General features: G+C 46.8%; 1 protein-coding gene and 1 pseudogene across 1 annotated transcript in view; one reads left to right on the top strand and one right to left on the bottom strand.

The window, feature by feature from the left end:
• LOC129355125 (amphoterin-induced protein 3-like) overlaps positions 1-3,376 on the top strand; it is an 8,748-nt pseudogene extending 5,372 nt beyond the window's left edge.
• Positions 1-27,895, bottom strand: part of LOC129355126 (E3 ubiquitin-protein ligase RNF123-like) — a 47,774-nt gene that overhangs the window by 15,656 nt on the left and 4,223 nt on the right. Inside the window, 33 exon segments of the mRNA XM_055024680.1 lie at positions 9,258-9,342; positions 9,572-9,647; positions 9,718-9,849; positions 9,919-9,975; positions 11,317-11,453; positions 13,715-13,799; positions 14,578-14,665; positions 14,896-14,983; positions 15,632-15,706; positions 15,878-15,933; positions 15,935-16,053; positions 16,122-16,229; positions 16,376-16,459; positions 17,055-17,200; positions 17,416-17,608; positions 18,130-18,230; positions 18,299-18,400; positions 18,928-19,048; positions 19,620-19,691; positions 19,915-19,976; positions 20,048-20,147; positions 20,326-20,443; positions 20,530-20,603; positions 20,680-20,772; positions 22,344-22,469; positions 22,599-22,703; positions 23,453-23,567; positions 24,399-24,524; positions 24,616-24,683; positions 26,317-26,403; positions 26,470-26,555; positions 26,635-26,689; positions 26,763-26,860. Coding sequence (XP_054880655.1) covers positions 9,258-9,342; positions 9,572-9,647; positions 9,718-9,849; positions 9,919-9,975; positions 11,317-11,453; positions 13,715-13,799; positions 14,578-14,665; positions 14,896-14,983; positions 15,632-15,706; positions 15,878-15,933; positions 15,935-16,053; positions 16,122-16,229; positions 16,376-16,459; positions 17,055-17,200; positions 17,416-17,608; positions 18,130-18,230; positions 18,299-18,400; positions 18,928-19,048; positions 19,620-19,691; positions 19,915-19,976; positions 20,048-20,147; positions 20,326-20,443; positions 20,530-20,603; positions 20,680-20,772; positions 22,344-22,469; positions 22,599-22,703; positions 23,453-23,567; positions 24,399-24,524; positions 24,616-24,683; positions 26,317-26,403; positions 26,470-26,555; positions 26,635-26,689; positions 26,763-26,860 — 3,238 coding nt within the window.

Below are 27,895 nucleotides of genomic sequence, written 5' to 3'. Positions count from 1 at the left end.
GTTTTATGTTTTTTGGATACAATCCGGTTAGAACCCGAACATCCCTTTCAAACAGCTTCCTCTTGCGTCCACAGTTAATCCTGTTGGATGTGGTTCGTCCTTCTTGCTGACATTACCCTGGATACTGGGGCTCTTGACACATCACAAAGACCTGCTGTCTTGGTCACAGATGCGCCAGCAAGACGTGGACCAACAATTTGTCCTCTTTTGAACTCTGGTATGTCACCCATAATGTTGTGCTCTTACCCGGCTAATTGGACCTTCACACTCTGCTCTTACTGGTGCAATGAATGAAGATCGGCCACCAGGCTGGTCCATGTTAGCCATGAAACCTCCAACACTAACCTGAGAGGCGTTTCAGTTTCATTGACCAACCCCTGTAAGTTCTCATGGCAACCCCGGCGGAGCGGATTGGTCGGGCCAGAAACCAGCAGCCAGAGGTCAAAGGTCAGCATTCAGAGGAGGACGAAGAGAAATCCAGCCAGGGAGACGGGACACTCTGAGCTCCAACATCTGACCAGAACCAGAACCATCCTGAGAGTCGGGAGGATCAGAACCGATCTGCTCTCCCAGACTGAAACACGCAGCATCAAAGATTGAAGAGCCGCCCTAAATCGTTCATCAGCTCCACAGACACCAGAACCAGTTCAACGGTTCCAGAACTCCCAACAGAACCAGTTTCAATGGTTCCAGAACTCCCAACAGAACCAGTTCAATGGTTCCAGAACTCCCAACAGAACCAGTTCAACGGTTCCAGAACTCCCACCAGAACCAGTTCAATGGTTCCAGAACTCCACCAGAACCAGTTCAATGGTTCCAGAACTCCCAACAGAACCAGTTCAATGGTTCCAGAACTCCCAACAGAACCAGTTCAATGGTTCCAGAACTCCCAACAGAACCAGTTCAATGGTTCCAGAACTCCCAACAGAACCAGTTCAACGGTTCCAGAACTCCCACCAGAACCAGTTCAATGGTTCCAGAACTCCACCAGAACCAGTTCAATGGTTCCAGAACTCCCAACAGAACCAGTTCAATGGTTCCAGAACTCCCAACAGAACCAGTTCAATGGTTCCAGAACTCCCAACAGAACCAGTTCAACGATTCCAGAACTCCCAACAGAACCAGTTCAATGGTTCCAGAACTCCACCAGAACCAGTTCAATGGTTCAAGAACTCCCAACAGAACCAGTTCAATGGTTCCAGAACTCCACCAGAACCAGTTCAATGGTTCCAGAACTCCACCAGAACCAGTTCAATGGTTCAAGAACTCCCAACAGAACCAGTTCAATGGTTCAAGAACTCCCACCAGAACCAGTTCAATGGTTCAAGAACTCCCAACAGAACCAGTTCAATGGTTCAAGAACTCCCACCAGAACCAGTTCAATGGTTCAAGAACTCCCACCAGAACCAGTTCAATGGTTCAAGAACTCCACCAGAACCAGTTCAACGGTTCCAGAACTCCACCAGAACCAGTTCAATGGTTCAAGAACTCCCAACAGAACCAGTTCAATGGTTCCAGAACTCCACCAGAACCAGTTCAATTGTTCCAGAACTCCACCAGAACCAGTTCAACGGTTCCAGAACTCCACCAGAACCAGTTCAACGGTTCCAGAACTCCCAACAGAACCAGTTCAATGGTTCCAGAACTCCACCAGAACCAGTTCAATGGTTCCAGAACTCCCAACAGAACCAGTTCAATGGTTCCAGAACTCCACCAGAACCAGTTCAATGGTTCCAGAACTCCCAACAGAACCAGTTCAATGGTTCCAGAACTCCCAACAGAACCAGTTCAATGGTTCCAGAACTCCCAACAGAACCAGTTCAATGGTTCCAGAACTCCCAACAGAACCAGTTCAACGGTTCCAGAACTCCCAACAGAACCAGTTCAATGGTTCCAGAACTCCCAACAGAACCAGTTCAATGGTTCCAGAACTCCCAACAGAACCAGTTCAACGGTTCCAGAACTCCCACCAGAACCAGTTCAATGGTTCCAGAACTCCACCAGAACCAGTTCAATGGTTCCAGAACTCCCAACAGAACCAGTTCAATGGTTCCAGAACTCCCAACAGAACCAGTTCAATGGTTCCAGAACTCCCAACAGAACCAGTTCAATGGTTCCAGAACTCCCAACAGAACCAGTTCAACGGTTCCAGAACTCCCACCAGAACCAGTTCAATGGTTCCAGAACTCCACCAGAACCAGTTCAATGGTTCCAGAACTCCCAACAGAACCAGTTCAATGGTTCCAGAACTCCCAACAGAACCAGTTCAATGGTTCCAGAACTCCCAACAGAACCAGTTCAACGATTCCAGAACTCCCAACAGAACCAGTTCAATGGTTCCAGAACTCCCAACAGAACCAGTTCAATGGTTCAAGAACTCCCAACAGAACCAGTTCAATGGTTCCAGAACTCCACCAGAACCAGTTCAATGGTTCAAGAACTCCCAACAGAACCAGTTCAATGGTTCCAGAACTCCACCAGAACCAGTTCAATGGTTCCAGAACTCCACCAGAACCAGTTCAATGGTTCAAGAACTCCCAACAGAACCAGTTCAATGGTTCAAGAACTCCCACCAGAACCAGTTCAATGGTTCAAGAACTCCCAACAGAACCAGTTCAATGTTCAAGAACTCCCACCAGAACCAGTTCAATGGTTCAAGAACTCCCACCAGAACCAGTTCAATGGTTCAAGAACTCCACCAGAACCAGTTCAACGGTTCCAGAACTCCACCAGAACCAGTTCAATGGTTCAAGAACTCCCAACAGAACCAGTTCAATGGTTCCAGAACTCCACCAGAACCAGTTCAATTGTTCAGAACTCCACCAGAACCAGTTCAACGGTTCCAGAACTCCACCAGAACCAGTTCAACGGTTCCAGAACTCCCAACAGAACCAGTTCAATGGTTCCAGAACTCCACCAGAACCAGTTCAATGGTTCCAGAACTCCCAACAGAAACCAGTCAATGGTTCCAGAACTCCACCAGAACCAGTTCAATGGTTCAGAACTCCCAACAGAACCAGTTCAATGGTTCCAGAACTCCACCAGAACCAGTTCAATGGTTCCAGAACTCCCAACAGAACCAGCTCACCACCAGTTCATGGTTCCAGCTCGGTGCATGGTTCTGGTTCTGACCCATCTGACTCAGCAGTTCTGGAGGTGCAGACCTTTGCTTCAGATGTTGGACTGCAGAACCAGAACCATCAGAACCAGAACTGGACTCCAGCTGAAATGAACTGCATAAAGTTCTGCTAAAGCTAACGCTCTGTTCCTCTTCTCCTCTTCATCCTCCTCCTCTTCCTCAGATCTATCCGTCTCTCCCCTCCTCCCTCCATCAGTAGCCCTTCATCCTCCTCATCCTCCTCATCCTCCTCATCCTCCTCCTGACAGAAGCTGGGAGGCTTTCGTCAACATGCATGAGGAAAGCAGAAAGTCTTCATCACAGTCTTCATCACAGTCGTCTTCATCACAGTCGTCTTCATCACAGTCGTCTTCATCACAGTCGTCTTCATCACAGTTTGCATGAAAGCAGCAGCTGTCACAGAGTCAGAGCACACAGGGGATTGTGGGTAATCTGAAGGCTAGAGCACTGCATGCTGGGAAACGAGGTGACGCCTCCTCATAAACGTCACGATGAAGGAAAGACGAGCGGCTCAGATTATTTCAGGTTCTGGTTGTATGTGGTCACGTGACTGCGTCGTCATGACAACAACTCTGATCCCACGGTCTGACGTTTCACTGCAAAAATGCAAAATCTTACCAAGTATTTCTGTAGTTTCTAGTGCAAATATCTTAGTGCGCTTGAATTAATAAAGATCAACTTATAGCTGCTTGATTTAAGTTGATAATTCTGTATTTTATAACCTAGTAGATTTATTTCAACTTTAACAAAACATCTTGTCTTCTATTTTTTTACGTATTTTGAGAAGCTTTTTGCAGTTAAATTCTGCCCAATTCAAACTTACAAGATTATTCCTAATTTCAACATTATCTACGTGGTTTTAAAGAGATTTTTCAAGTATAGTAATGTCACGCTCTGCAAAAACAAACTTTCACCAGGTACTTTTTGTCTAGTTGGAACAAAAATATCTTAGTAAACATAAAATAAGAAACCTAACAAACAAGTAACAAGTAAGATATCAATGTTTGCTACTCGTGACATCGATCGCAGAAGATAAGCAGACAGAAAGTTGAGGCAGCAGCGGAGCAGAAGAGGAACGCCGCCACCTGCAGGTGGGAGTCAGCATCACGCAATCCAAAGCTTTTGGGTGGAAAATTTTATAACTCCAAATTAGCGTGAAAAATGTGCAGATCTGTTGATCTTGTGCAAATTTTCGTCATTCCCACAAAGAGACTTGCAGCCAAGCTGAGGACTGAAAACTCACTGTGGGATGGAATCGATCCTGGAGAAGTTGCTAGCATCAGTTCAGTGGAACGACCAAACTAATTTGGATGACTGGGAACTGAGATGGATCGGAGAGACTATCAAGGAGACTGAAATTTATAATCTACCCGACCTAAAACATTCTATATCTGAATGCTACACATTTCTAAATTCCTTGAAGATCTGTAAACATAACATTCCTTCTCACCTCCTGTTATTCATGCAGCTGTGGAGCTGAGCGCTCCAAGGACATGCCTCGATAACGACATCATATCGGACTGCAGCCGGGAGGCTGAGCGACGTGGTTTCATGCCCTGTGATGTCACCGCCTTCACTCATCTTTGCTCTGCCCTTTGGTTTATGTGAATGTTGCCATGTGCCCTAATGTGTCATTCCTCTTTTTGTTTCATTATAAACTGTAGAGTTCTCACTATTTTACCAATATTAGATTATTACTCAGAGACTCCTTTTATTGCAACCCAGAAAAGGAATTAGAACAAACTTAGAAACTGTTTAGTACCATTACTTTTACAAATTTAGAGCATACTTAGAAAGTCCAGAGAATATTTACACATCTATCATCCTAGAAGTCCAGAGGATACTTACTAACTTAACTGATTTAGCAACCCAGAAAAGGATTAGAACTTTGAATCCAGAAAACGACCTTAGCACCTATTTTTAGAGTCTTATTCTCCCAACCCAGAAAAGGAAGTAGACCAGAGGACACTTACTTATATTATCTACCGACCCTGAATAGGAGTATCCAGTTTATTTACTTTGGATCAACATTATTAGCTTTCGCTTCTTTTGCTCTTTCGTTTGTATTTCCTTTTAAATCTTGTGAAGCACTTTGTCTTGTTGCTGAAATGTGCTATATAAATAAAATGACCTTTACCGTTTTGCAGAGTCATCATGAAACAGTGGATGCACTGATTTATCAGAACACACCGGTTCTGCTGAAACAGAACTGGGTCCAGACTGCAGAATAAACCTGCAGGTAAAACTCAGGACTGAATTCAGCTGATCTGCAGACCTCAGCAGCAGACTGGCGTTCCCCAGCGGGCTGGGTCTACGTCCTGGAAAACTACGGCGCTGTGATGGAAAAAGCCAGCAGGCTGCGCGCGGCGGTCTCTGATTCTGTGAAGCTGCTAAGCTAATTACCCTGGAGCTGAATCTAATCTGAGGCAGGCTGAGAGCTGAGAGCTGCCTCTCCGAGCCGCAGCTGATGGATCATAATGAGCTCCATCGATCTGTCTCACAGCGGGGGGCGGGGCCTACTGGACCCATGAGGCTCAGTTGGACTGATGAAGACAATCTCAGGAGCAAACTCACACGGGGCGAAGCCCGAGGAAGAGGAAGCTGGACTGAGGTCAGAAATAACATTTAAATCCAAGCCTTCCCTTCCTTCCTGCCGGTTCGACCCTGAGGTTCTGGTGAGAGGTGGACTGGTCCAGTGGTTTGAACTCTGACCTCGAGCTGCATGTCAACAACCTGATGCAACCTGCCGGGTTTCCTCAGATAGAAACGTTTAACGAGCCTGAGCTCGATGCGTTGGTTGAACCGAGTTTAACTGAAGCGAGTTTTAGGGTCAGAGTCCGGCGGCATGTGGTCTGGCTGCAACTCGACTGGTAGAGATACGTAGAAAATGTATTTATTTCTAGCAAAATATGGATTATTAAATATCTCTCACAAGTTGGATCAAAACAAATGTGGACTTTATCTGATGTTTCAAGTTTAAAAATCACCTTACAAAATTTTCTGCACATTTGACAAATAAAAGGTCTCCACTAAACTTTTATAGGTTCCCAACATAATCTGAACAATCCCAACATGAATACGAATGACAGGTTTTGGTACTAAAGTAACTGAAGTATGTTCTAAATGCCCAGAGAAAAACTAAATGGATACATTGTATGATTTATAAAAGATGAAACAGAAATGGCCACAACACGATTAATCAGATTCATCTGAAGATGTTTTGTCTGAATGAACCTTCAGCTGATCAATAACCAGTTAGTGATCAGTTTGAGTAAAACAGAGTCAACGTGCTTTTTGATTAGAAAACACATACAAGAGCATTTTCTAATTCATCTGCAGAATTAAATTATCAACATGGAGCAGAATTAAAATATTTTGTTATTCTTTGACCACAGCTAAAATTTGAGAATCACATTAATAACATTTCTAAAAGCATAAAAACCAAACCTTAATTGTTTGAAATGAGTCCTGTGCAGGTGCTCTGCGGCGGATGAATGCCATGATATTCTCTCATATTTCATATTTATTTCATTTTGAATGACAGCATGATCCCATTAACGCCTCATGGTTCAACCAAACAACAAAAATAATGGACAAAAAGCCATTTTGTCCATTATTTTGTCCAAAAAGTCTCATCCCCCTCTAATCAGGGGCAAACAAAATCGAATGGATTTTGAAATTTGTTGTAATTTCTGTTTTCTTAAATGAATGTTTATCGATAAGTTACCTCTTGATGCGTTAAGTTCATTTGTAGAAACATAAAACAGATTCAGTCACTAGAGGATCTCTGAACTACGTAGAAAGTCGTCTGGTCAGCTTCTTCATATTTCATAAAACGTATTGCTCCTGCGTGTAAAAATGTAAAAACTTGAAACATTTTTCCTGTGATGAAATCTTGGCTTGAGGAAAACCAAAGATGTGATCATTCAGAAAGTTTGTGTATCTGTGAGTTAGTATTATATTTATAATATTTAGTGCATTAGTAAACCTAATTACTGGGTCTGACCCTTTAGCAGGACTAGCTGAGCACCAAGTTAGCCCTGCTAAAGATTCGCCCAGCCAGGGTCAGAGTTCACGATGAATAAAAAATGATAAAGGCTGGACAGACAGAAGCTCCAGGACCCAGAGAGGAGGCGTTGCTCCCTGACCTTCAGGGAACCAGACCGCCTCCAAACACTCGGGCTCTTTAAAGGAGCAGTCTGACATTTAGAGAAGCACTCAGAGTGAAGCGGCTCTGCAGGCTGACAGGACCAACAGTGAGTCAGAGCCGACAGACGTCAGCAGAGGCCTGCTGCCCACCTGTCTGCATGGACAAATGCAAAACACAAGACGTCCAAAATGCATCCAAAACAAAACTCCAGTCATGTTTCAGTTTTGTTTCAATATGGCCGCTCCTCTCATGTGATGGAAACGTTTATTCCAGAAACTTTCTGGACTCCATGTCACGCAAGGCGAAGCTAAACAAATTAAATTAGTGTTTTTGGAAAGTAAAGATTTAAAGGGGCAGTACAATGTTTTCCAGGCACATGGTGCCATTTTATAACAGAATCCAGTAACCGTGTTACCTTCAGTCCATATAAAAATAATTTCCTGATCTAAATAGAAATCGGGCCTCTGTCTCTTTAAAAACTCCTGGTCCTTCTGAAGCTCCGCCTCCAGGAAATCATCCCAACACGGCTCCTCCACTAACCCTTGAACAATTTTACCTCTGAGGAGGAGCTGCGCCTCGAAGGCGGGGCTAAGCCCACCCTGGTGTTCTGCAGCTGGACGGTTGCCATGGAGATTAAAGGACAATGCACAAAACAATTGAAGCAACTGCAGCTTTGTTTTGATGGAGGGAATCAGATCAAAAGAAAAGCTCCAAACCGGTCTGACGGTGAACCCAGACAGCAGTTAGAATCTAGAAAAACAGTCAGCTGCCCCCACCCAGTTCTCCCAGTTCTCCCAGTTCTCCCAGTTCACCCAGTTCTCCCAGTTCTCCCAGTTCACCCAGTTCTCCCAGTTCACCCAGTTCTCCCAGTTCTCCCAGTTCACCCAGTTCTCCCAGTTCACCCAGTTCTCCCAGTTCTCCCAGTTCACCCAGTTCTCCCAGTTCACCCAGTTCTCCCAGTTCACCAGTTCTCCCAGTCCATCCAGTTCTCCCAGTTCTCCTAGTTCTCCCAGTTCTCCTAGTTCTCCCAGTTCACCCAGTTCTCCCAGTCCATCCAGTTCTCCCAGTTCTCCTAGTTCTCCCAGTTCTCCCAGTTTCTCCCAGTCCACCCAGTTCTCCCAGTCCACCCAGTTCTCCCAGTCCATACAGTTCTCCCAGTTCTCCCAGTTCTCCCAGTCCATACAGTTCTCCCAGTTCTCCCAGTCCACCCAGTTCTCCCAGTTCTCCCAGTTCACCCAGTTCTCCCAGTTCTCCCAGTCCACCCAGTTCTTCCAGTTCTCCCAGTCCATCCAGTTCTCCAGTTCTCCCAGTCCACCCAGTTCTCCCAGTCCACCCAGTTCTCCCAGTTCACCCAGTTCACCCAGTTCTCCCAGTTCACCCAGTTCTCCCAGTTCACCCAGTTCTCCCAGTTCTCCTAGTTCTCCCAGTTCTCCCAGTCCACCCAGTTCTCCCAGTTCTCCCAGTCCACCCAGTTCTCCCAGTCCTCCCAGTTCACCCAGTTCTCCCAGTTCTCCCAGTCCACCCAGTTCTCCCAGTCCACCCAGTTCTCCCAGTTCACCCAGTTCACCCAGTTCTCCCAGTTCTCCCAGTCCACCCAGTTCTCCCAGTTCACCCAGTCCACCCAGTTCTCCCAGTTCACCCAGTTCACCCAGTTCTCCCAGTTCACCCAGTTCTCCCAGTTCACCCAGTTCTCCCAGTTCACCCAGTTCACCCAGTTCTCCCACTTCACCCAGTTCACCCAGTTCTCCCAGTTCTCCCAGTTCACCCAGTTCTCCCAGTCCACCCAGTTCTCCCAGTTCACCCAGTTCTCCCAGTTCACCCAGTTCTCCCAGTTCTCCCAGTTCACCCAGTTCTCCCAGTCCACCCAGTTCTCCCAGTTCACCCAGTTCTCCCCACTTCACCCAGTTCTCCCAGTTCTCCCACTTCACCCAGTTCTCCCAGTCCACCCAGTTCTCCCAGTTCTCCTACCCCTGTTTGTCTCCGTCCACCAGGATTCGGACCAGGATTCCCGTCACGGCCACCAGGATCGGGTAGTGGTCCACGCTCTCCAGACCTGCAGACCACAGAACCCGTCAGCCCTGATGTGACCTTTGACCTTCCACAGAGCCCTGACGAGGAGGAGGAGTTCTGCTGTGACTCGGTTCTGATCCGTTTGTACCAGGATGTCTGGTTCCTTCTGAGGACCTCCACCAGTGTCACCATGGGAACCATTGTTAATCTGGGACGGGTCCAGTCAGATCGGGTCGGTTCTGTGTGGTCGGGTCGAACGGGGCGGGGCTTACCTGGCAGACGCAGGTTAACGACCCGATCGAACAGGTTCTTCTCGGCCGTGACTCGGTTCAGAACCTGGTTCAGCAGCTGCAGACAGAGCAGGACAGCTGAAACAACCGAACCGGACCGAACCGGACCGGATCGGGTCGGGTCTGACCTGGGCGAGCCGCCTCAGCAGCAGCTCCGCCGACGGCCGGGTCCAGTCCAGGAAGATCTCCGGAACCAGAGTCACGGTCATCTCCAGAACCCTGAGCAGGCTGACGGAAAGGTCGAAGCAGGTCGCACACACCTGGGCCCAGATCCACAGCATGGGTCAGAACCAGAACCAGAGCCAGAACCAGCACGATGGTGGGCTCACCTTCAGCTGACGGGTGTCCACAAAGTTCCTCTCTGGGCGCTCCGCGGCCTGCTGGATCTGGACCGGAACCAAACAGAACCAATAAAAACCGGGAGGAGTGTTCAGAACCGGGCCGGTGGTTCTGGATCTACAGAACCCGTCTGAGACTCCAGGCCCACATTATTCATCAACTGCTCCAGAACCAATACCGGCCCGTCTGGATCAGTCAGACTGGAACGAGAATTTCAAGTTGTGCCTCTAATACTCTTCAGAAGACTTTGACTAGGCCATTCAAACACATGAATTTGCTTTGATCTAATCAAAATTTGTGTCTAAAACAAACAAATTAAACTTAAGGTAGTTCATATTTCAATAAATTTAGAATACAAAACGTAATTTTGACATTTTGTTGTTTTTGTTTCACATCAACAATAATTAAATCATTAAAGCAAAAACACCTTCAAACTGCTGAGTTATTAAAACGAAACATGGAAAACTTCCATATTTTTTGGGTCAGTTGTTTTCTATTTTGTTGGATAAATATTTGTGACTTATGGTCAGGGCCAAAGAAAATTATTTCCAGGGCCACCAGGGGCCCTCCAGCCTCATTTTGGACACCCCTGACTTAAACCACCCTGTAGTAGCTCTAGTTTTATTTTCGGCTTGCTATGCGGCTGGAAACTGAACCAGGAGCTTCTAAACTTCATTTAAAGGGCCAGTATTGTGTTTTCCAACCACATGTAGCCAATTTATAAATCAATAAGTAACTCTGTAACCTTCAGGTCTTATACAAATGCTGTGTGTATCAAATATGACTTAAAAGAAATATTACTTTGTAACTTAAAGCCTTGAAATTGGGCCTCTGTCTCTTTAAAAACTCCTGCTCTCTCTGAAGCTCCGCCTCCAGGAAGTCATCCCAACATGGCTCCTCTGTTAACCCTTTAACGTTTTTACCAGCGTTGCTCTGAGCAGCAGTTCCACCAACTGGTTGCTAATTGCTGCTGGCTAGTCTGAAGGAGCTGAGTGTGGGAGGAGCTGCACCTTGGAGGCGGGGCTATTTCCACCCAGGCGTTTTGCAGCTCAATGGTTGCCATGGAGAATCAAACACTGCAGGTTCGTTTCTGATCAGAGAAAAATGTTAAAACACGATGGGAAGATAAAAAACAGCCCTTTAGAAGCTGAATACTGTTTACATCAAAACAAATATTTAGCTTGTTTTAATGATCTGAAACATTTAAAGGAAACAGGAAACCAGGAAGAACCAAGCAGCGTGGTGGAGAACCTCAGGGCTGGTTCCTGGGCCCACTTCTCCTCCCCTCTAACTGTGAGCATAGCGGAACCAGAACCTCTAATCTCGTGCAGTTTCTGCTGAACCCTGTGCCCTGCTTTGGACCCGGCTCTGGTTCTGGTCGGCCTCACCTCCTGCATGCCGATGAACTCGGAGAAGGCCCAGTTGAGCTGGTTCAGGACGCTGTTGAGGAAGGAGGCGGCCATGTCTTTGTCCATGCTCAGCAGCTCCGCCATGTGTCTCTGCAGCAGCAGCGACGGGCACGGCTCTGGACCAGAACCGGGACAAGAGACGCAGTCAGAGCGGGCCCTGTTCTACTGGACCTGGAACGAGCTGCGAGCGCTCCTGAGGAAGAACGCCCTCCTCATCATCGTAAAGCAGCAGACTGTTCATCTGCAATGAGCCTGCAGGTTCTGGTTCTGGTCCTGGTTGGTCTGGATCGTAAGACTACAGCCGTCACCACAACAAGTTTTTCTGGACGAAGTTATCTCAATAAACGATAATACTATTGTTTGGAGATATAAACATAAAAATAATAATGGAAGTTCCTCTGAAAGATCAATAAACTTTAATTTAGCAAAGAGTTAAAACTGGAAGATACGCAAAAGAAAAAGAAATTCCCCATGTCCCCTCAGGGACTCCGTAGTTCCCAATCGAATGAGAAACAAACAAAAAACTGGAAAATGTTAAAACTGCCAATAATTATTACATTTATATTTAAAAACATCAAATTGTTCTTTATTAATTTTTTGGCTCAAGTTGAGACGCCTGATCCAAAAAAACGGATTATGATTTGCTGCAAAAATATCAATTATCAGAAAAGAAATTATTGAGATCGTCTTAAATTATCACGCGATTTATTGCTTAATTGTGACGGGCTTGACTCCGGATCCGACCAGAACCATCAGAACTTTCCTTGTCTTGATGCTGAGACTCTCCGGGTCGCCTTGCTGCTGCTTCAGCCTCCGACTGAACCGCTGAAGAGAAACCGTGCTGCAGGTAATACAGCGCATGCACTGACATGATGGACAGCACACACACACACGCAGACACACACACACACACACACACACACACGCAGACATTCAGGACAAATACACACACACTCAAACAGCACACACCCACACACAGACACACACAGACACACACACACACACACACACACAGCACCACAACACAAGAGAACTTACTCTGGAAACTAGCAATGGACAGATCTCCTGACAGGCATGCAGAGAAGCAAACAGATGGAGATCAGAAGCATGCAGCAAAACAAGAGACGATTCATTCAGACTGAACAGAACCGGGTCAACACTGAACAGGACCAGGTCCAAACAGAAACATGGCTGAAGGTTTGAGGATCCTGGAGGGTCCGTGATGTTGGGTCATCGTGATAAATTTCTTGTTATGTTTTGATTCCAGCTGATGTTTAAAAATCAGTAAAAATACATTTAAAATATGATGAAGTGCCGTTATGGTGAAAATCTTAGTGGCACAAGTTTATGTGACTGGTGTCCTAAAGAAGCGCATTACAAAAAAAATATTCACATTCAAATAATCAATGTGAACTAGTTAAGTAATCGATTGATTCAATTCAGACTCGTAATAAAATACTAATAAAATCGTTTAGATTTTATGATCCTTTACGATCAACTTTCACTACAGGAATTATTTTACTGAAAGAGAGTTTTAACATTTTCTTTAGAAAAGGAATTAAATTATTTGTTTATTTGCATTTTTATGTGGCTTGAACAGTTAAATAACAAAACCTGCAGATTGTGACAATTTAATTTTCAGATTAATCATCAGAATAATTGATTACTGGAATAATGATTAGTTGCAAAACTCATTAAAAATGGGAACGTTTCTGTTGAGCCATCGATCATGAAATCACAAATAAAACGTGATAAAGTGCTGATCACTTTATCGTTACAACAGACTCATGAAGTTTTGGGATGGTTCTGTAGGACGACCAGAACCAGAACCAGAACCAGAACCTACAGATTTATTTAATATGTGAGAACAAAAGTTTTGAAAGAGGAAGCTGATGTTTGTGTTTCCAGAAATAAACTCCAACACACACACACACACACCTACACACACACACACACACACCTACACACACACACACACACACACACACACACACACACACACCTACACACACACACCTACACACACACACACACACACACACACACACACACACACACACACACACACACACACACACACACACAGCAGTAAAAATAACCTGCTGAGACGATTGGATTTATTTCTGGAACCTGAAACTGGATCTGATTCAGCGAAACGTCAAACGGTCGGGATGGAGCGACTGCAGCTCTTCCTCTGACGGTTATCTGGCAAAACTTCCTCTCATCATTAATTCACAGCTGCTCCAGATTCAGACAAACAGCTCTGCTGCTGAAGCAGCATCGGTCCGGTTCGGCCCGGTTCCCGCCCACAGACCCAGTTCTGCTCCATTCAGACCAGCAGAGAGCAGAACGGGGACACACTGACGCCAGGACCTACTCTGCAGGCTGGGCAGGTTGGCGTCCTCGGGTTTGGTCTTCAGCAGGTGAGGCAGGCGGGTGTACCTGTAGCCGAACCCGCAGCCCTGACACACAGGAGGAAGAGCGGCTGTTAGAGAGGAAGAGGAGCAGCACATTCACACACATCTTCTGGAGAAACGTTCACCTCCTGCCTGCAGGTGGCACTATTTCCTCCTTCGACTCTACTTTTATAGACAATGAATTATTTTTCTGTTTATGTTAAATACTTTTATCTTTGTACAGTTTTGGCTTCATTTCTACTCCATAAGTTTTTGGCTGGTCATTGAATGGTGATGCATTCAATGGCTGGTCATTGAATGGTGATGCATTCAATGGCTGGTCATTGAATGGTGATGCATTCAATGGCTGGTCATTGAATGCATCACCAACAGAAATAAGAGAAACTGCAAAAAATATATTTATATCTTAGTACACCTGAAATAAGACAAAACTGACTGAGAAGAAGCACGGCTCTGTGTGTGTGTCTCTGTGTGTGTGTCTGTGTGTGTGTGTGTGTATGTGTGTCTCTGTGTGTGTGTCTGTGTGTGTGTGTGTGTGTATGTGTGTCTCTGTGTGTGTGTCTGTGTGTGTGTATGTGTGTGTGTGTGTGTGTGTGTATGTCTGTGTGTGTGTGTGTATGTGTCTCTGTGTGTGTGTCTGTGTGTGTGTGTGTGTGTGTGTGTGTGTGTGTCTCTGTGTGTGTCTCTGTGTGTGTGTCTGTGTGTGTGTCTGTGTGTGTCTCTGTGTGTGTGTGTGTGTGTGTGTGTGTGTGTGTGTGTGTGTGTGTGTGTGTGTGTGTGTGTGTGTGTGTGTGTGTGTGTGTGTGTGTGTGTGTGTGCTCACCCTCCAGAGTCGGACCAGGATCCAGTTGGTCTGAGCCCAGGGTCTCTGCTCATACGGAGCCAGAAGGTTCCTCATCATGGCCACTCGCCTGAAACCAGAACCCATCATCTGCATCAGAACAGGTAAAGCTCACCTGAAGATCTCAGGTCTTGTTTTAGCAGGATGACATCACCAAAACTCCTGTACAGCTTGTTTTCTTTCTCAAAATTAAATTCTCAATTTTGTGTAGAAAACAAAATATCAGTTTTACTTCAGTTTTTCTGCCAGCGGGTTCTGGTTCTGGTTTTGTTTCACATTAGAAAACAAATTAAGACTCACTGCTCCTCTGGGATCCTCTCCACTGCCCTGAGGGATTGTGGGTAACAGACGTAGCTGGCCAGCGCCTGCATCAGGGAATCTTTGATATCTGAGAGAACAGAGAGGAGTTAGACTTACAGTTTAACTCCCTGCAGCGCCCCCTGTGTGCAGACTCTCGTCACACCATTCTCAGATTTCTTTTGTAAGGTGCCTGGAGACGCCATTTGTTATGAATCGGAGCTACATCAATAAAACTGAATTGAATTCCTGCACTCTCCCTGGCTTCACTCCCAGACCTCTCACTCTGCAGACGCTTTCAACAGCCTGGCTGGAAGACGGGCCGCGTCCAGACACCATAAACCGTCCTGCAGCTGATAACGTCTTTGTTATCAGCTGAGCCGGAACCAACCGAACCTGAAGAACCTGAAGGTCAATCCGAACACGACACGGGACCAGACACATAGCAGAATTGGATTTTAAACGACATCACATGATTTTAGATAAAATACTTTATTATGTCACCTTTTGTCTAACTGAAATTTAAGAATCCATAGCCTTCAAAATAAAAGATTCCTTAAATCTGATTTAATTAATTATGGATTTCTGAACAGAACCAGTGGGCTTATTTCACACAGTAGGGGGCGCTGTTTCACACTGAGGAGTTTAGTAATGATGAATACCAGCTGATTAATGACGTCATCTCATTTCAAAGAGCTTTTATTTTGTAGTAACACTCAACCGCATGTCTTCCTGTTACCTGTCCCAACGATGCGTGGGTCTGCAAAGTGCTTGGCGAGGATGGCAGCGAGCTGAGTCAGCGTTTCCTCGTAACCTGAAAAAAAAGTTCACTCATGACCGCAAAGTCAATCAGGTGACGTTGTGGGCGGAGTCATTCTGAGTCACAGCGACACGACGCTTCAGCTATATTTTACTGTTCTGTCGAGAACTCTCTGGTGACGGATAGTTTTCCATCAGAACCGGTCTGGACCGGTCGGGTCGGTACCTGGCAGCTCGTCCATACTGTTGGCGGGGCTGAAGTAGTTCTTCAGGGCGCTGTAGGTTCATGGCCACGTTGAGGTAGAACTCCGGCGTGAAGGCGAACAGCGACGCCGTGTTGTCGGCGTGCTCGATGGTCCGGATGCAGACGCACAGCAGCCAGTAGACGTCCAGCATCTTCTCCTGAACACACACAGGATGTTAGAGCCGCACACCGACCAGAACCGGGAGGTCCGGACCAGTCGGGTCACCTTGGAGTAGATGGTGGCGTTGATCCAGGCCAGCCGGCGGCTCAGGTGGTTCAACTTCTCTGCAAAAACCTTCTCGCTCTTCTGCAGCTCGTCCAGGATGTCTGCGCGCTGAAACACAACCCAGAGTCACTGCAGAACAGGAACCAGCAGAACCGGGCTTCAGGATCAGAGTCCGGTTTCTCTGGAGTCCACAACCCAAGCGGGTCAGCACAAGAACTGAACAAGATCAGAAACGCAGCGTGTTCTGGACTCACTCTGGCGGGACAGCGAGCGATCTTCTCCTCGGTGTCCTTCAGAGCCACAGCGTACTCATGGACCTCGTCTGCCACCACCACCATCTGCAGGGGACAGGACCGGGTTACCGAACCTCACCAACCTGGACCGATCGAACATCACGTTTCCACTGTGACCCAGTCAGAACCTCTCTGGGTCTGACTGCACAAGACGAAACCTCCAGAACCAGCAGGGAGCAGGAGCCCTCACCAATATGGCCGCTGCAGTGAGGCATCCAGGGCTCTTTCACTTTTTCAAGGATTTCAAGCAGCGATACACTGCAAAAATCACCAGATCTTACTAATGTATTTTATTCTAGTTTCTACTCCAAATATATTTGAAATAAGAGAAAACTAACTACCTCAGAAAAATATAGAAGCTTGTTTTAAAACTTAACATTGATGAAAAATGACTAGTTCCACTGGCAGATTATTTCTCTTATGGGAAATTGGAAAAAATAAGCACAATTAGAAATGTTTCATGAATATGGATACTAAAATGTTACTTATAAGTTTGCTTTATTTAAAGTGAACTGAGGTATTTTCAGCAGAATCGAGATGAAAATATGTGTTTCTGCTCAGTTCCTCAGGCAGAGAGGCCGGTCCCTCACCAATATGGCCGCTGCACTGACGCATCAATAAGACGCGAGACCAGACTGACCTTTCCCAGCTGCTGATGGACGCTCAGGTTGTACATCATCACGATGCCGTCGATGATCTCCAGCAGAGACTTGTCTGTGATTGGCTGGTCGGGCTCCTCCTGCGGTCGCCCCAGCAACAGCCCGTCGTTTCCGTGGCTACCCTCGACTGCGTGGGAGAGAGGAGACAGGAAACAGGAAGCTGGAGCCTGCGGCGGTTCAGCCTGCGGCGGTTCAGCCTGCGGCGGTTCAGCCTGCGGCGGTTCAGCCTGCGGCGGTTCAGCCTGCGGCGGTTCAGCCTGCGGCGGTTCAGCCTGCGGCGGTTCAGCCTGCGGCGGTTCAGCCTGCGGCGGTTCAGCCGGATGCTGCGGAGGAACCACTCACTGTCGTCCTCGGTGCGCTGCTCCACCGCCAGCGTCCGGACCTTCACCTTCTCTGGCTGGGACAGCGGCCGCCGCGGCGTCATCAGGCTGACGGCCGCCGTGCTCAGGAACCGGTTGGCCCGGCCCAGAGTGGGAGAACTCAACCAGCTGGGTCGGGCCAGGGCTCCGCCCATCGCCGCTGCTCCGAAAGGCCTCTGACAGGACGGGAGGAGAGCAGGCGTTTTAGCGGACGCTCTAACAGATCTGAGACAGTTATTAATTTAATTAATGATGGAGCTTAATTTGGATTGAACAAAAGTGCAAATAATTGATATTCATTTTAATTGTATTGTTTGATTTGTTGTTTTTAAGTCTAGTTATGGGTTTCAATAGTTTTACTGGAGACGTTTTCCCATAACATACATTATAATTATCCAGGAATATTTTTACTTTTTCTGTCATCTTAACATCTTTTAATACAAAGACGTATCCTGGCTCTGATACTCCGTCAGAGTCGACCAAAAATCAGTTTGTGAAACAAGATGGCCGCCATGGGTGTGACATCACTGAGCTAAGCAAACCAACGAGGCCACTGGTGGTAAAAAATCCAGATTTGACTCTCCAAAAACCAAAAGTTCCAACTAATGGATAAAATTGGTTTATCGCCCAGCTGATTCTGAATTGGGTTCTGTCGGGTTCTGACGGGCCCAGGATGGTTTGGATGATCGTAACAAACCTGAGCGGCTCCGCTCTCCTCGTCTTCGTCCAGGTCGTCCATCGACGCGGCCTGGATCTCCGCGGGGTCGATGATGATGTTGGCCTTAGTGGCGAGGTCGTCTGGAAGACCAGCAGCAATGAGACTGGCGGGGCACGACAGCAGAGGACTCAGAGACAGAACGCCTCACCTTTAAGAGTCTTCTTTAGGTGGGACAGGAGTCCTCCCAGTCTCTGCAGGTCAAAGTAATCCACCTTCCCGTTGTAGAAGAGCTGGGGAGGAACATAGGCGTCTGGAGACAGAGACAACGAGGGAGGGACAGGAAGCTCGTTAGGAGACGAGGGAAGGACAGGAACCTTGTTAGGAGATGAGGGAGGGACAGGAAGCTCGTTAGGAGACAACAAGGGAGGGACAGGAAGCTCTGTTAGGAGACGAGGAAAGGACAGCAAGCTCATTAGGAGACAACAAGGGAGGGACAGGAAGCTCTGTTAGGAGACGAGGAAAGGACAAGAAGCTTGTTAGGAGACGAGGGAAGGACAAGAAGCTTGTTAGGAGACAAGGGAGGGACAGGAAGCTCGTTAGGAGACGAGGGAAGGACAGGAAGTTCGTTAGGAGACAACGGAGGGACAGGAAACTCGTTAGGAGACGAGGGAGGGACAGGAAGCTCGTTAGGAGACAACAATGGAGGGACAGGAAGCTCGTTAGGAGACGTCAGCTCATCAGCGGTTCTGACTGCATACAGCTGTTGGTGAAGCAGCAGAGGCTCTGCTATTCTTGAAGTCACCTTCATCACTCTGTGATGATGATGATGAATTGTACCTTCGCTGCTGAGGCTGCTGAGACTCTTCCTGCTTCCTTCGTCCCAGCTGCTCCGCACGGCGGTGATGAGGCGGTGCAGGAAACACACCATGTATTCTGGAGGACACAGAGCTGTGGGATGCTGCACACACACACACACACACACACACACACGCACACACGCACACACACACACACACACACACACACACACACACACGCACACACAGAGACACACACACACGCACACACACACACACACGCACGCACGCACGCACGCACGCACACGCACACACACACACGCACACACACACACCACACACACACACGCACACACAGAGACACACACACACGCACACGCACACACACACACACACACACGCACAAACACACACGCACAAACACACGCGCACACACACACGCACACACAGAGACACACACACACGCACAAACACACACGTGCACACACAGACACACACACACACATGCGCGCGCAAACGTACACACACAGAGCATGAAGGACAACAGACAGAGGAGTCATCTTCATCACGGTGGTTAAAAGCATCTTTAGCTCTAAAATCTCAAAACAGAAGCAGAAACTTGAGGTTTGACTCCAGGTGCTTCAGCAGGGGCGCTGCTGAGCCACTTGGACTCGGGTTCAGTTAGACGAACGATAAAACCTGGACTGAGTGAAGCCGCAGTGATGGCCTTACCCCGCGGTTGCTGGCGTTCTCCTGCAGGAACTTCCTGAACTTGTTGAGGAAAATGTAACGAGAAGCTTCTCCCTGGAAGAGATGGTCAAAATGCCTCGACGTCAAAGTATCTAATCAATGTGTCTCAACCTCAATTCCCTTGAACCTCAAACCGCCGTGGCTCCAAAGCTCAAATGTTTTCTTTAAAATCAATCTAATGCTACACTGGCATGAAGCTCAACAGGGGAAACTAAATCAGAAAACTAACTCCAGAAACAACTCTCCATTGTTGCTATGAATTAAAAAGCTGACTTACCGTATTTTTGTCCTTGTTGTTGAGCAGCAACCTGAGGATCTGGACCTGCAGGTCCTCCACCACTGAAGAAGAACAGAGGAGAGGTCAGTGACCTGCAGAAGCAGCATATTCCTGAACCGCTCATCTGCCACACCTTCGATCCTCTTCCTCAGCCGCTGGCAGCCTCTCTCGTATGCGCGGCGCCTCAGACGCTCGTCTGAACTCTCGTCTTTGGGTTCTCGCTCATCTTTTCCCTGCAGAACCAGAAGCTCAGAAAGAAAGGAGCACACAGACAACTGAGGAGGCTCAGATCCCGCTCTACCCCCGCAGGATGAAGTAGTAACTGCACCACGTGGTCACCTGACCCTTCTGTTCTGACAGACTGGTTCTGGATCATCAGGCGTTCTGAAAACAGGAACCGGTTCTGTTTACCTCCTTGTCGAAGTGTGTGGGCCACCAGGTGGTCGGGATCAGCTCCTCCAGCCCCGCCTCCTTGACTCTCAGAGGAGTCTTGATGTAGAAGAAGACCACTGAACGCAGAACATCGAACGTAATCTTCATTAAGGAAAGTTGACCCAATCGGCTGCTGGTTCTGGACTGAGCGTGGAAACGGAACCGGGCATCTCAGAAGGATATAGGACGTTGTTGAGCAGGTACTTCCTGGACTTCTCGTGGCGCAGGATGGCGGTGGTCAGACGCAGATAGTGGATCTGGAACAGAAACCAATGTCTGATCAGCTGTAGTGCAGAGCGCCACCCGGTGGAGAAGGCAGGCAGCGGGTCGTACCTGGAAGCCCAGGTCTGGGATGATGGGAGAGAAGCGGTACGCCCTCAGCAGGGACATCATGAGCTGCTTCAGACACTCGTTCACCTCGTGGTCCTGCAGGCAGAGGGAACACCATGAACTTTGACCCTGCAGGACTGGGTCGCACTGGGGTCAAGGTCCAGTTCCCCCGGCTAGACTTAAGATGACTGATGCTGTTGACCCGACTAACTAGACCAATCAGAACATTTGATGAGAAACCAGCAGGTAGAATCATTACAGCTGATCTATGTTTGTACTGGTGAGACACTCAGTCACACTGGGACCCACTGGTGAGACACTCAGTCACACTGGGATCCACTGGTGAGACACTCAGTCACACTGGGATCCACTGGTGAGACAATCAGTCACACTGAGACCCACTGGTGAGACATTCAGTCACACTGAGACCCACTGGTGAGACACTCAGTCACACTGAGACCCACTGGTGAGACATTCAGTCACACTGAGACCCACTGGTGAGACATTCAGTCACACTGGGACCCATTGGTGAGACAATCAGTCACACTGGGATCCACTGGTGAGACATTCAGTCACACTGGGATCCATTGGTGAGACACTCAGTCACACTGGGATCCATTGGTGAGACACTCAGTCACACTGGGATCCATTGGTGAGACACTCAGTCACACTGGGACCCACTGGTGAGACACTCAGTCACACTGGGATCCATTGGTGAGACACTCAGTCACACTGGGATCCATTGGTGAGACACTCAGTCACACTGGGACCCACTGGTGAGACACTCAGTCACACTGGGATCCATTGGTGAGACACTCAGTCACACTGGGATCCATTGGTGAGACACTCAGTCACACTGGGATCCATTGGTGAGACACTCAGTCACACTGGGATCCATTGGTGAGACACTCAGTCACACTGGGACCCACTGGTGAGACACTCAGTCACACTGGGATCCATTGGTGAGACACTCAGTCACACTGGGATCCATTGGTGAGACACTCAGTCACACTGGGACCCACTGGTGAGACATTCAGTCACACTGGGACCCACTGGTGAGACACTCAGTCACACTGAGACCCACTGGTGAGACATTCAGTCACACTGGGACCCACTGGTGAGACACTCAGTCACACTGAGACCCACTGGTGAGACACTCAGTCACACTGAGACCCACTGGTGAGACATTCAGTCACACTGAGACCCACTGGTGAGACATTCAGTCACACTGGGATCCACTGGTGAGACATTCAGTCACACTGAGACCCACTGGTGAGACATTCAGTCACACTGGGACCCACTGGTGAGACATTCAGTGACACTGGGACCCACTGGTGAGACACTCAGTCACACTGGGACCCACTGGTGAGACACTCAGTCACACTGGGACCCACTGGTGAGACACTCAGTCACACTGGGATCCACTGGTGAGACACTCAGTCACACTGGGACCCACTGGTGATAATGAAACATCTAAATAAATCCCTGCTGCAACGTGGAAAACCTAAAAATTGATTCTGCAACATTTTCATCCTCCAGGGGGCGCTCCCTCAACCCAAAGCTGAGTTTCTGTTTTCTAGAGCCTTGCTTGAGGCTCCTGATCCCCCCTGGAGAAGCAGCTCCACCTGGTGGCCCAATCGGGTCGGAGGTTGCAGCTCCATGTTTACCTCCATCAGCAGCCAGAAGAGGTCCAGCAACTGCTGGATGAGCGGATGTTCATCCACAGAACCGCCTCCTTCCAGGATTCCCAGCAGGAAGTTCATTAGCACATCCTCCACCAGGTAGACCTTACACTGCAGACAGACACATAAGGGCCGTAACAGCAGCGCCTCCTGCTGGCGGGAAGCAGCCGCTGCAGCCTCATCTGGGCCGCAGGCTGCTGAACATGAGGTTCTGGTGAAGGCTGCAGCTGCTTGTCTCACCATGAGCGGAGCAAACAGGTTGAAGATGTGAGCCAGAGTGATGAGAACGGTCGGATCTCCCTGGAGCCTCCAGACGGCGCAGTCTTTCTCCAGCAGCTTCTCTTCCTGAACACAGATGAAGGCCAGGAACAACAGGTAAATATTAAAGTTTTTAATACGGCACTCAATTTTTTTATTATGTTAGTTAATTACAAATTAATTTAAATATTTTCGAAAAATGACTTATTTCACAACCTTTCTCTGTTCAATTATGAGAATATAGACACAATATTAGCAGAATAAGGAAACAGTTTTACCAGAAAATCATCTTAATATTACAAGAATAAAGTTGTTTTATTGAATAAAAATTCTATTGAGATTCAACATAAGCAGCTCAATCCTGCTGCTGAAAATAATTTATGTTCAAATTTAAAACTGATCCCAACGTATAATTTCATAAAATTCTCAACATTCCCCATTTAAGTTTTTGTTGTTTTTTATAATAATAACATAATGAAATTATTGCTTAATTCTGCAAATATAAAAACTGGATTCTGGTCATATTAATGGTTTATTATCACTTTGTTTCAACTTTGTCCTCAAAAACTCAGATTTTCTGTCGTAAAGTTGAGCTGAGTTCAAAGCCCAAATAAACAGAAAAACACACTTATCAACAAGATGGCCGCCCTGCTGACATCACTCTGCACGGTGGAAACACCAGGAGATAATTGGTGGAAAATATCCCAGATTTTCCAAACATTTAACTTTCAAAAACCAAAACTGGATTGCTGGACAAACGGGATTTATTTTACGAAGACGCGTCCTGAACTCAGTCGACCCAAACCGGCTTCCCGACCGTTCGGTGAGAGCAGCACCTGAGCGTCGATGGAGGTGGAGAGGACGTTCTTGATGTATCCCAGCAGCCTCTGGGCCTTCAGCAGGTCTGCGGTGGGGGGGTCCTGCAGCGGGAGGTAGCCGTCAGCCGGGTACGTGGCGCCCTCTCAGGTAAAGGACAAAAACACCTGATTGACTGATCAGAGCCTCTGGTTCTGGTCCAGAAGGATCCAGAACAGAACCAGACCCAGGCACACACCCGATCAGACCAGACAAAGATAATTTCATCTTTTATCTCAGGATTAAAATCTGTTGCGTTGTTTTCATGCAGCTCATCAGTTTCTCCAAGCTTTTCGTTTTTAGTGTCTGAGGTTCTGCTGATCGTTTAAAAGCTCCTGTTTCTAATCTGTTCTCCAACAATCACATTTGTTTTCTTTGGACAAATCCTTTGGAAATATGGACTGGGGAAGCTAATATTAGTGCTAGCTGCTACATGCTTAGCATCGTGATGCTACTTTAGGCTTGAATAGCTTCGCTGAAAGGCTAACTCCTTTTAGCAGAACTTGAACAACCTGCGATGGACTGGCGACCTGTGACCTCGCCTCTTGCCCCCGACCTCCCGACCCCACCAGGGAGAAGTGTTAGAAAATGGATGGATGGACACAACAACAATGTTAAAACAATAATAAAATCGGTCAGAACCTTTGTACTCTATCTGACACATTAGTGACATCCATAAACAACAATGGGGTTCATTTCTGCTTCACTTCAAGGCGAGTAGAGCAGCACCTTGCAATAAAATATATTTGTTGTTCAGATCATTTATTTATTTAGTTGTTGAAGTGAAAATGGTTCTTATTTTGCCACTGTAGTCAGAAAAGCAAAGCTATTTGTTCCTCTAATTTGCATCAATATCTCATAGATACGGTCAGATTCCCTCTAAATTAAAGCAGCAGATCTGTGCAGGGAGACGGCGAGGAAGGATATCTGAGCGGCCGGCTGCCGAAGTTAAACGCCACCGACTCTTTGAAGGAGAGGCTGATGGCCGGGAAGTAGGCCACGCCGGGACCCGTCTTGATGCTGCTGAAGGCCGTCCCCAGAGACTGGCCGTTCCTGGAGACACGGGGAGAGACACAGCGCAGGTTAGCTTAGCTTAGCATAAAGACTGGAAACAGATGGAAACTGTTAGCATGTGCTGACTCACAGGCAGAAGGTGATGGTTCCTTCATCCAGGTTGATCAGACAGCTGACAATGTCTCCAGCCGCCCACGACTGCAGAGGAAAACAGAACATCTGGATCTGGTTCTGACCCAAAACACAAAGTTAGACCCACAACAACCTGGTTCTGACAAGAAATGCAAACAATTAACTTACAGTTAATTTGGTTTTGTCTGCAAGTCAAGAATGGAACAAATTTACGATTAATTCAAGATTTTTAGGTAGAAGACCAGGTATCGGTTTTAATTTTTATGTTTTTTTTATTACATTTTGGTAAATCTAGCAGCAAAGGCAATAAACCCCCAGAAAAAACTTTTGATGAAGAATATTTATCCTACTTGTCCTTTATTACAATAACTGTGCTAAAACTTGCTTCTGCAACAATTAGACACTTTAAACTTTAAAATAACATCTATTTTTATTGCAGAGATAAAACAACAAATGTCTACAGAAATAAATCTTTTCAGTTTGATGTGATGCCAAATACTTTGGACACCACTGGCTTAGACCCGTTTTTAGTTTTGTAGTTAAGCCGCCGTCCAGCAGAGGGCGCCGCTGGTCCTCCTTACAAGAAGCTAGAACAGAAACAAATATGGCGGCAGGGACGTACTGCATGGGAAGTGAAACGGTCCAGAGTCCGGTGTGGAATCAAAAAACGCACTTTATGCGTTTTTGTTCAAGAACATAAACACTGAACAAAGTGCAGAAGTTTCACCTTAATATCCTGATAAATCCCTGATAGTCATGGAGAGAAATAGATAGTCATGCGTGTGTAATCCTGGATTTATAATCCGTGTAAACGTTTCTGGACAGTGTATCTGAAACATGGTTTGTAAACTGTAAAACAAAAATGTGTGTGTAACTCTGGGTACTTGTAAACGTGGTCAAATGCAGACACACATATTAAGAAACTACGAACACAAAATGAAACTACACACACAATTGCAATATCTATAAATGTTACATTTCTACACAGATTTTTTAAGTTCAACCTCACAAATGTGATAATTAAGAATCCAAACCTTTTCCTGCGACTCATGTTAAATAAGTATCACAAGTCGCCGGATGCAGACAGAACTGCTGTGTTTCCACACAGGAATGTTCACGCGGATCACAAATCCAGCACACAGGCATTTTGAGACTATTTTCTCTCCGTAGGTTTTCTATGAAGATGTGATGGCAGAAAAACAGCAAAATGATGGAAAAATCCATGACGCCAATAAACTGGGTGGATTCTGAGGCGAAGCTTCAACTTGAGCAGACGGTTCTGATGGATGAAATCAGCAGTTTTATGTTTCATGAATATGTCCAACAAGAAAACCACAAACTTATATTTATTTAGTCTGTTTAACACTAAAAATATTATAAAATATAATAAATTCAACAAAAACATTTGGACCGTCACGTTACAGGGAGACAGTGGAAACCCAGAGGTTCTGACCCGAACCCCGAGGTTCTGACCCGAACCCCGAGGTTCTGACCCGAACCTAGAGGTTCTGACCCGAACCCCGAGGTTCTGACCCGAACCTAGAGGTTCTGACCCGAACCCAGAGGTTCTGACCCGAACCCCGAGGTTCTGACCCGAACCTAGAGGTTCTGACCCGAACCTAGAGGTTCTGACCCGAACCCCGAGGTTCTGACCCGAACCTAGAGGTTCTGACCCGCTTCGATCCGTTTCCTGTGTCACCTTTCCGTAGTTGGTTGTCGTCACGTTCCACTTTCTGACCCGGTTTCCATCGTAGGCATACGAGTCCGGCGTGTCCCCGACCCCTTCCTGAGAACAAATAATAGTGTCAGAACCGACCCGACCCGACCCGACCCGGCTCTTCCTTATCCTCACCTCCTGGTTGAAGCGACAGCTCAGAGTGCACCAGCCGATCTGCATCAGACCCTGAGAGGAGATCAAAACCTCGTAGGCCCATTTCCCTGCAGGAACAGAACCCACCGTTCAGATGTTCTGTTGGGCCCGGTCCAGTCAGAACCCGGCAGAACCGGTGGGTTTTACCTTTAAAAACGCAGGTGGTGGCTCTGATGGAACTGAAGTTGCTGTGGCCAATCACCTGCAGGAAGCAAACATCATGTGAGACGTTCTGCTACTGTCTGGAAGTTCTGACCCAAACGGACCCGGCTCACCCCCAGCAGGTCGTCGTCCACGAACAAGAGGCCCTCAAAGCCACTGGTGTGGTCCAGAACCACAGGCTGAGGACCCAGACGGCCCTCTGCAGACGGATCTGAGGACAGAGACATGATCAGGCTGCAAAAACTGCAAAAACTAAACCTGTCCAACAACTGCTGTGCAGCTTCTACTGCAAATATCTGAAGACACAGCGGGAGCCGCCAGGGGCGCTAGAGGGCCTCAGACAGTTGGAGGAATAATTAGGAAAAAAATGGAATCCAATAAATGTCTTTTTTTTCTACAAATATTATCTGTGTTTCAATCATTATTATAATATAAATTCCTGAAGATGGACACAGAAGATAGAAGTTGCTTTTATTTTCCTCAGGAAAATGTTATTTAGCATCTCTCTGGCTGCCAGTCAAATTTATCAAGCTGCTTTGCTCCTTAAGCTAGCGTAGCGAGCTAGCTTAGCAAGCTGGCAACTAGCGTAGCAGCTAACACAACATGGCAAAGCTTCTGACAAAAAAAAAAAGACTGAAGGAAGCGTCCAGCAGCCCGGCTGCAGGAACTCTGCTGGAAAAGTCTAAACTACAGAGGTTACATAAAACTCATGAAAATGTTATGGATTTTATTATCAATGTTAAGTTTTTTATCTGGTAGTGTACTGAACATCAGATGAATAAAGTCACTGACATTTTCCACCACAGAATTCACTGCCAACAGAAATGAGAAGGTTTGAAGCAGCGTTTATGCTGAATGGATGAAACGATTATAGAAAAGTAATACAAGTGGAAGATTCAAAGTTTCTGTACAGCAACAGACACAAACTAAAGCCGACGTGAAGCCAGAAAAAAACTGAGAAAATATAAGAGCTGTTTTAACTAAATTATTTTTGAAGATGAAAAAGTGAATCTAGTTCTTTTAATCAATATTAAGGATTTATTTACTGAAGACAAGCTTATGCACTTTGCTGAAAAGTTACTTGTAATTTAGTTTTGTCTGATTTGGAGTTGCTGTGACATTTGTAGTTATGCACTAATCCAGTTTTCACTTCCCAGAAGCAGAGGATGATATAAGTAAAGAAAGATATCGGAACTAGAAACTAACCAGAGAATTAATATCAGCAGATACAAAAATAGCTACTGAA

Source organism: Poeciliopsis prolifica, unplaced genomic scaffold, assembly GCF_027474105.1.
Source record: "Poeciliopsis prolifica strain line A6 unplaced genomic scaffold, Auburn_PproV2 SCAFFOLD125, whole genome shotgun sequence".
Taxonomy (NCBI): Eukaryota; Metazoa; Chordata; class Actinopteri; order Cyprinodontiformes; family Poeciliidae; genus Poeciliopsis; species Poeciliopsis prolifica.
The sequence above is the reverse complement of the archived record's forward strand: the minus strand, read 5'-3'. Positions and strand labels throughout refer to the sequence as shown.